This window comes from Typopeltis vanoorti, chromosome 1, assembly GCF_054136105.1.
Source record: "Typopeltis vanoorti isolate ZY-2024b chromosome 1, IOZ_Tvanoo_1.0, whole genome shotgun sequence".
NCBI classification, from domain to species: domain Eukaryota; kingdom Metazoa; phylum Arthropoda; class Arachnida; order Uropygi; family Thelyphonidae; genus Typopeltis; species Typopeltis vanoorti.
This window is the reverse complement of record NC_143549.1, coordinates 191123913-191133629: the sequence shown is the minus strand read 5'-3', so window position 1 is coordinate 191133629 and position 9717 is coordinate 191123913. Positions and strand designations below refer to the sequence as shown.

Sequence of the window (9717 nt, the reverse complement as noted above, 5' to 3'; positions counted from 1 at the left end):
GAGAGTTAAGCCAGAAGGCAAAGCTGGCTGTCTTCAATACAGTTTATGTCCCCATCCTCACCTATGGTCATGAGAGTTGGGTAATGACCTAAAGAATGCGCACACGAATCCAAGCGGCTGAAATGAAATTCCTTCGAGGGGTTGCTGGGGCTAACAAGACTCGACAGGGTCAGAAGCTCTGCAATTCGGAAAACCCTCAATATTCAACCGCTGCTTCTCCGTGTTGAGAGATCACAGTTACGTTGGTAAGGGCACGTGGTCAGAATGCCACAAGAGAGGCCCCCCATCAGGCCCTCTTTGCCAAGCCAGCCAGAGGGTAAGAGGCCAAGGACTTGCTGGATAGATTATATCCAAAACCTTGGGTGGACACGTTTGGGAGTCCCACCATAACACCTGAGCTTGGTGGCGGAGGATCTTGACCATTGGAAGTTCCTCTTGCAGCTGCTGTCTCTCTCTCTCTCTCTCTCTCTCTCTCTCTATATATATATATATATATATAAAGCACTCTTTTTTTTATTTAAAAAATCAGCTAATGCCTTATATTTAATTTTTTTGTTTGTTTCATATACTAAAATTGCAGATACAATTTTAGTTCAGTTTATATTCCTTACACCACATCTGCGCACGTTATATCGTTTGTATAGAAGATTAACAGACTTCAAAGAGCTAAAATTTTATTTTTTGTGGTTGTTTTGGAAAGTCATTTATAGAGCGCAGCATGGTGGGCCGTCAATAGTGGCAAGTGTTTATGCATGTAACGTTGAATGTGTGAGTTAATTAGCACACGATGTGTTATTTATACTGTAATGTGAATACTTTTTTTTTTTTTTTTTGTCAGCTTCAATTTCTTGAAAAACTAAATCATGTTTTGATTTCGAATGAGAGGGCATTATGAAATTTTGCCGACAGAAAGTTGCTTATTCTACTATATTTTCTGTGATTTTAAAGTGACATACGTTTTTAAATACTGCATAAGACGAGCAGCCTAAATTTAGTGTTCATTTTATGCAGTCCAGATTTTTAAGTAAATAACATCATTTCACAAACGTTAAAATAAAGTAAAATAAAATAATGACTTACTTGTAACATATGCGTCATCTTCTGTTCTTTGATTATGGGTATTAAAACTTTTCCAATATCTTCACAACCTTTACAAAGGATATTAGATAGATAATGAGAGCAGAACAGATCAAGATGATCTACTATATCCGTAATTAGCGTTATGATATTTGATTTACACCCTTCGGAACTCACAGGCTGGATTTGCATTAAAAATAAATAAAAACTGATTTGTTCAAGTGCTTTATATTTTTAGCATAATTTCTCTGTCAGTTGGTGTCATGCTTAAGTTTTCAGTGTGGGAGATAGTCTTACAGAATCGAAAATTAAACTGACAAAGAAACATCGAATAGGTATAGCACGCACACATGTGCAAGGGTGGGAGAAGTGCTTTCGTAATTTTAGTATCATTTTCTCTGTTAATTGGTGTCATATTTAAGTTTTCACTGTGGGAGATATTGTCTTACAGAATCCAGAATTAAACTGACAGACTTAAAATAGAGGAAGCACACCCATCAAGGGTGGGAGAACATAAAAAATTTTAAGGAAAAATTTTCCAAAGAATAGAGGAAGTAAAAAAGTTTATTCTATTGCACTGTTTTATTTTAACAATTTGTATGTATATATATATATATATAATCCAAACTTGAAATTGGCTCATGAAAAAAAAAAAAAAAAAAACTGATGAAATGCTTCCATTCTTGACAGAACAGCTGAAAACTGATTCAGAATAACTGCATTTTGCATTGCATCAATTTATAGGTATATTTCATAAAATACATAAACACATTATGTGCATGTATTTTTTTCTGCCTTTCCATCTGTACATATGACATCTACATGGACAGGATGGATTTTGATGATATTCGAGATCTTTACAAAAATTTGTTGAGCCATTTCAATTTTGGTTTAACTTAACTTTTTATTATGATAATTATGTTAACAATTTTTTATATATATGCATAATTAGCATAATTTTATTCTAAAAGTGTATAATTATGCATACTTTTAGAATACTTTGTTAACATACTATCATTCTAAAGTGTGATAGTTTTCTCAGATAGTTACAAAGTAAGTTAGCCATACTAAAGCAAGGTAATCCCTCTTGATATTACTTGATATAATAATATAAACAAGAATATAATTTCTTGTTTACAATAGTTTACAATGAAAGTTTTGTATTTGTTATAAGCAGTAATTAAACAGTAAAATGTTAACATGCTTTTGCATTGGTGGTTAGTGAACCAACAGTCAGATGAATCCCAAATTTGATAACATTCAAAGTAGATCCTAAATGGCCTGCTGGTGGTTTGCTTAGTGTACTATGATGTAGCCAGAAACTGGATCACAATGTATCCATCTTGTCATTTGCTTAGATCATCTCATACTTAAATATAGTAATACTAAATGTATTTAGCTCAGATTTAAATAATATTGCAGATCTTATCCTTTAAGTTGGTTCTTACCAAACAAAATAATAGTTGAACGATTAGTTTTATTACATGTTAGTTTATTTTAATGGTATTGGTTACAACACAAAGTTAATAAGTATTATTTTCTTATCATTCTGTGTTGTAATCAATACCATTAAAATAAGCTAACAAAATAACAATTAATAGATTGGAGACTTTGCCCAGCATGAAATTTTCATGTAAAAATATAATTTGGAGCATCAATAGCTTGATCATTGCCCTTTGGTAGCTCTTAAGAATTACCATAAAAAACCAAAAATATGGCTACGCTATGTGGACAATATTTTTATCATATTCAATGGAACAACAGATGAACTTATCAATTTCAAAGATTATCTCAACAATTTGCACAACACCATTTGACAAACATATGCGTTTTACTCATATCAGTAAATTAAATTTGAAATATAACTAGTGAAATGTACAGGAAAGTGCACAAAAATATTGGGGCTTACCCTTAGTTAACAGTTGCAGGAGGTCTACAATAATTTCTACAAGGCTTCCTTTGATTTGTGTGTCTCTGCATCAAGTCTCTTTTTGCAATAAGCAAGTGCACTGTTTCTTCATTGGGACATCCAGTGTTTAACATATGGAAGAGGATCCCACTGGGAAATTAGTGGACCTCAATTATTTACTGGCAGAAGATTAGACATTTTCAACCATAGTGCATTTCTTGTTGGTGTTTGTCACAATATTGTTCATAATGCTGAACCCCCACTCACACTCTGCATTGCTCACTGGTATTGTTTCAACATACTTCAGAACTTTCTTCATGGCATCTGACACATGCTTACTGCCACAGTACTTAAAATCCCTATAAGGTTGAATGACCTTACGATAACACAGAGAAAACAAATCACACAGATCTTTTGATTCTTGTTCTCCATACCCATGGCAATATCATTTGGCCAATACTCAGGTAAAACTATTTTCATTATTTCTGAGTACTTTGTGTCCTTATCTGTCATGCATTGACTTGTCAAATTTGTGATTATACTCGCATAAAATTGGCCTTCATTTATTTCCATTGTGTTGTTCCTACCCTCAAATACTTTCAAGGGAACTCCTTTGAATTGATGTGCTTCTATAGCTTTCTAAACTTCCCTCCAGTAAATACCTTCTCTCTCTCTTTGTGACATTTAAATACTTCTCTTGTTCTGTGCAGGAGTTGTTATGCTCTAGGTAATGTCATAGTTTATTTTTACAAAGACTGAGAGGCTAGAAAGCTCAGATAATGATCCACCATTATTCCTAAATTGTTTATGAAGTACAATTCTTCAAGTTTACCAGCTACCCCCCCTTGAAATGTTGCTCTTTCTTTACTCTCTCAATTTCCATCATGAACTGCATGTATAAAGAAACTCTGCAATGATGCATAGCTATTCCAAATAGAATTCACAGCCCAAAAACTTGATGCAACCCAGCTAGTTGACAACATCTTTTCCACTTTAGTGAGACTGCAGAACAACTGTTCAGCACATTTCCTTAATTGATGTAAGTTCTTTAGAGACATACTAAAAGTTGAATATACCTTATCAAGAAGCACCACAAAATGATTTGTTGTCATAACATCTTTCATTGAATCTTCACAGTAAGTTCTAAGCGATAATTTATACTGTACCATGTTAAAATTGTTGAAAAACCGTCTTTCATCAACGTTGCCAAACCTGCTTGTTTCCCTAGCATAACTGATTCTCCATCCGTGTATAATTCATTTAGCATTTCCTGCAGGATTTCTTTTTCCAGACCATGCTTTTCAAGACAACTTTTTCAGGATATTAAGAACTCACTTCATAAGTGAGTTCTTAATGTCCATTGCTTTGGTGCTTTCTTTGGTGCTAACATTAAATCAAAGAATAGTGGTGTAACATCACCACCATTTATTTCACCCTGTATATACACTTACAGTACATACAGGGTGTGTACTAATACCCTGTATGTACTGTAAATGTACATACATGGTATTAATGCAAAAAAAAACTTTTACATTAATTTGGTATACACACACACACATGCAACCCTCATTAGTTCATTGGTTTCAGTCTGATTATCCTTCCTCACCATTCCTTTTCTCTTTACTAGGTCTACAGATGGCATTCCTTCATTTTGTTCTCTTACTCAAATTCCAGAGACTAACCTCCCATAGTCGCACTTTTTTGGGCTCTTTTCAGAATCTCTTCATCTCCTCAAAATCCAGATGAACAAATCTGCACACAGTTCCAAATGCAGCCTGAACAGAACTTTTTACAGTGGAACTTGAACTACTTTTTTCTTCACTATTGCCATAATCCTGTGTTGTCATTACTCACAGTTTGGATCCCAAACTTTGTGCCCTTGTTCATCAAACCACAGTTCTTTATCTTCTTCAATACATTCCACGAGTTGAATACACTGCATCCATTCCTTGTCTTTGAAATTTCACAACCTAGCACTTTGTAACATTGAATTGGCATTCTCATCTGTGCATGCAGATGTGTGTATTCACCCCCCCCACACACACACATCTAGCATATTTAAAATTATGTAATTTTTACAACACTTGGCATTAATCTGATACTTTTTACAGTGCACTAGTACATGCAGTAGCATTTTTGCACATAGAATTAACACTGAGACAAATTTATGTTTTATCCATCATGTAATTGTATTTACCAGTCAGATATCTGTAATGCAGGAGGAAAATTCTAAGTTTTCCAGATCAAAAAAAAAATTATCTTCACCAGGCCACTAGAATCAAGACCGATTGTGGTAAAGTCACATTATTAAATGCAGTGCTCATCTGACCATGCCCTAGACTCATTTACTGTTTAGGCACTCACCATGCCCTAATGCTATGAATTACACTCACTCGCCACTCTTTCTGAACTTAACAACATGCTGCTCACTTTTTGAATTAGAGAGCTTACAAAAATTCGTATTCTATTCCCATCTCCTTGCGCTCTGCAAAATATTTCTTCTGCATTAATCTAGTATAAATCCCTCACCAGCTTGCATGTTTGAATTTTATCACCCTTCCTACCCACCTAAAATTCCAAATGCAGCCTGATTTGGATCTTGCACAGCAGAAATATAACTTATTTTTCCTTGTTATTGCTAAAATTCCATGTTATGTTTGCATTTTACATGTATTCTCTAAATTTCATCTATCTGGCATCATCCAGAGCCTCCATAGCTCAGGTGGTATTAATGACGCTGTATTTGTCGAAAAGACCCGGTTCAAATCTCATCTAGAATATGAAAGGGCCTTTATAAGGACTTCCAACTCAAGGTGAGTAAACTGGGTAGCAGAGCTTTTCATCCTACAAAACACCAGAAAAACACAATTCAGACATTATACACTCTCCTCATAGCCTTGGTTGCTTTGACCATAATTCAAAACAGCTCAACCTGCAATTCAATATTGCAACACTTTGCAATATTGAATTTGGTAATGGAAAAAATAGTGCACTTACACAGACTTCTCCACAGAACAAAATGTGAGTAATTGGAGAAATGCCTGGAGGATGGTATGACACAGAAGTGAAAGAAGGGTTAGGGAAAGCAGGGTGTTAAACTACAAAAGCATGAGAATAAGGATTGGTTTTTGTATGGTTTTATGGTGATTCATTGATAAGAGGAGTGCATGAGCAGATTGTGATGAAATTGCATTTTTTTTCCTGTTGCTAATATTCAGGATGTCAGTGATGTAAGGATGAAGAGAGTTAAAGTGAAATATGTTTATTTTGGCTGGTATGTTTGATTTAGCAAGTGTTGTGTGTGTGAGATGACATGAAAGCGTTACTAGTGCATGTGGAAAAGAGGAGTAAAAAGTAAAAGTTGTGAATTTGTTGCCCCGGTATTATAGAGATTAACTGAGATGAATAATGTCAAGTCCTCCCCATTTAAGAGCTCTATTAAACGCAATATAATAAGGGACTTTGTGGCATGCAATGCTTGCATCATGTATGCATCTCGGGAGTTGGATATGTGGCTGGTGAGGGGGGGGGGGTTGCATATGTGTGCAAAATGCAGGCAGTGGTAGGAAATAAATGAAATAGATATATCGATAACTGACCTAGTTCCTCCAGGAATGGAAAATGAATATCAGAAGACGAGCAGTGTAATAGGAGAGAATGAAAAAAAAAATATGAATGAGAAAATAATAGTCGATAGTGTGGAAGGGATGAGTGACTGTGAAAGTTTCGGAGATGGTTTTGTTTGGGAGAATGAATTTTGATCAAGAGTGACTGACTTGCAGAGAGAGATAGATGAGCTGAAAGAGGAGGTGGAATATCTTGTGAATGAGATGAGAAGTATGAAAGATGAGATTTGGAGAATGGAAGAGATAAATGCAAGGCGAATCGGAGTAGGGGAGAGAGAGAAAGTTTTGGGAATGATAGAAGAGGAGAGAGGTATGGGAATGCTAGAAGAGGAGAGAATAGGAGCAGGAGAGGGAATGAGAGAGACGTATGGGAATGATAGAAGAGGAAAGAATGGAGACAGTAGAAGAGAGGGAGTGAGAGAGAGTTATGGGAATGATAGAGGAGGGGAGGGGGGAATGGAAACAGTCAGAGAGAGGAAATGAGAAGAATGTGAGGGAGTGAACCAGGGACAGATTAATGCAAGGACAGCACAGAGAGAAAGGGTTAGAGGAGAGAGAGAGAGAGAGTGAGGGATGCAGGTGAGCAATCAAGGAACAGAAGGGCAAGGGTGTGGTGTATGGAGACTCGATGATCTCTGGTGTGCAAGATAGGATGCCAGAGGTATGGTTGCTTGGAGGGATGATAGAAAATGTGGCTATGGCAATTAAGAGGAGTGAAAGGATGGATGAAATGATTGTGATAGTAGGCACGAATGACTTGAGAGGTAGTGGAAATCGGGCAGCGAGAGAATCTGAGATTCTTGCTTGAAGTTGTGCAAAAGAAAACACAGAGAGGGAAGATTGTGTGTGTGTTGCCCAGGTATGATAGTGACGAGCTGAGCAAAAGAGCAGCAATACTAAATCGCATAATAGCCAGAATGTGTGAGAAGAGAGGATTGGAATACGTGGATGCTTGGAGGGCGTTTGAGGACAGAAGGGAACTGTATGCTAGAGACTGCTTGCATTTGAATGAGGAAGGACGAAAGCATCTGTAAAGATTGCTGTTTTCTGAACGAGTCAGTGTGTCAATGCAGGGAAACTAGAATTCCCCAGATGAATGGTAGCAGGGGGTGGCCTCTTGTGGGAATAGGGGAAGGGGGATGACATGAGGTAACATTGAGTCTGGGGGGGGGGGGTCAAGAGGGGACAATGATAGATATAGAAGCAGTGACATTTTTATGCTCTGTACTAATGCCAGGGGTATCCGAAATAAAGGAGATGAATTGGTGGCGCTGATAGCATCAACCTGGCTGAAGATTATTGGGATCTCTGAGATGTGGTTGACGGAGGATGATATAATAACTGGAATTGAAGTGGCAGGGTACAGCATTTTTCGGCAGGATAGGAAAGGAAAATGTGGTGGTGGAGTACTGCTTATAATAAGTGATGACTTATGCCCTCTAAGAGCGGAGGCTTTTGAAGGCAGTGACACAGGTGGTTTTGAAAGCATATGGTGTGAGGTAGAAGTGGCCAAGACAGGATATTTAGTGGGGTGTTGCTATAGACCAGGGAGCACAGAGGGCGGGGACCAGGAGATATTTAGGCAGTTGACCTTGGCAAGTGCAAGAAGAATGATTGCTGTGGGAGATTTTACCTACAGCAGTATAAGCTGGGAAGAGGAAAATGCAAGTATTAAGAAGGGGATAGAATTTCTGGAATTCTTAAGGGACAAATGTCTTTAGCAGCATGTAATAGAGAGAACAAGAGATTCAAGAGTTTTGGATTTGGTCATAGCATCAGAAGAGCTGATAATAAGTGAGATGACATCTCTCCCATCAGTTGGAGAGAGTGACCATGTGGTTTTGACTTGGAAGATGAACAGACATGCAGGTGTTTAAAGAAAAGGGAACGTATGTGGAATTATAAGGCGGGTAATTAATAATAGTCTTGGGTATCAACTAGGGAAGTTACATGGAGGGCAGAATTGGAAGGCCAGGATATCATTAGTGCTTAGGAAATTGTGAAAGAATATTTGTTAGCAACAATAGTAAGCTGTATTCCATGGGTGAAGAAGCGGACACAATTTGGTGTAAAGTGGATGACAAATGATATCAAACAGGAACTGCAGTTGAAAAAGAGATTATGGAAGATATATAAGCAGAGGGGTGAAGGACAGATACATGAAGAATATAAGATGCAGGCCTGAGAGTGACCAGAATGGTGAGGAAGGCAAAACTGGAATATGAGAAGAGATTGGCACTAAGATCCAAAGAAAATCCTAGGGAATTTTTATCTATTTGGCCTGTAGGCAGAGAAACGATTGTGGAAGAATGACATTGCGGGATAAAAATAGGAATAGAGTGACTGATGCAGAGGACATAGTGGAGTTGTTGAATGAGCACTTTATTGGTATATTTCATCCTGTAGGAGGTTTTAATACTAGAGGGATAGGGCAGGTTCATGGTTTAGAGGTGAAAGAGGAGAGTGTGTACCAAATACTGAGTACTCTGGATACCAGTAAAGCTGTTGGACTGGATGGTATTTCACCACGGGTTTTGAGAGAATGTGCTAAAGAACTGAGGTGGCTTTTCAATAAAAGTCTGGCTGTGGGAAAGGTACCCAGGGAATGGAAGGAAGGTAAGATAGTGCCACTGCATAAGGGCAGAAACAGACTGGAAGTGTCTAATTATATGCCTGTTTGTGTGTCATCAGTAGGTGTTAAGGTTTTGGAGAAATTAGTGAGGGACTATATACAGCGCTGGACAGATGAGGGTAATGTTATCTGTGAGAATCAACATAGATTTGTTAAGGGGTGCTCTTGCTTTAGTAATATGATTGTCTTTTATAATGAAGTGACAAGAGCAGTTGATGAGGGAAAGAATTTTTTTGGATTTTGTAAAGCCATTTGACAGGGTGCCATATGATAAACTCATATCTAAGTTGCAGCACATGTGTTTAAATGTCGGGTTAGTCAAATGGATTCAGGATTGGCTGACTGATAGGTATCAGAGAGTTGTGTATGGTAGGGCAATATCAAGGAAGCAGAAAGTTACAAGTGGGGTTCTACAGGGCTCAGTACTGGGACCTGTATTGTTCAACCTTTATATCAATGATATTGTCAATGAA

At 37.4% G+C, this 9717-nt stretch overlaps 1 protein-coding gene across 5 annotated transcripts in view; it reads left to right on the top strand.

Moving 5' to 3' along the window:
- The first annotated feature begins 708 nt into the window (after window positions 1-708).
- Window positions 709-9717, top strand: part of LOC150110721 (sec1 family domain-containing protein 2) — a 397942-nt gene continuing 388933 nt past the window's right edge. For 4 of the 5 annotated variants that reach the window (XR_016549025.1, XM_090400427.1, XM_090400445.1 and 1 more), the window contains exon 1: window positions 709-768. Coding sequence is in view for 3 of the 5 variants with exons in the window: in XM_090400427.1 (XP_090256553.1) it covers window positions 749-768 (20 nt within the window). In the remaining 2 variants the exon portion in view is untranslated. Of the gene's footprint in view, window positions 769-1612; window positions 1632-9717 lie in introns of those variants that run through there. The other variant, XM_090400436.1, reaches the window with a different exon arrangement.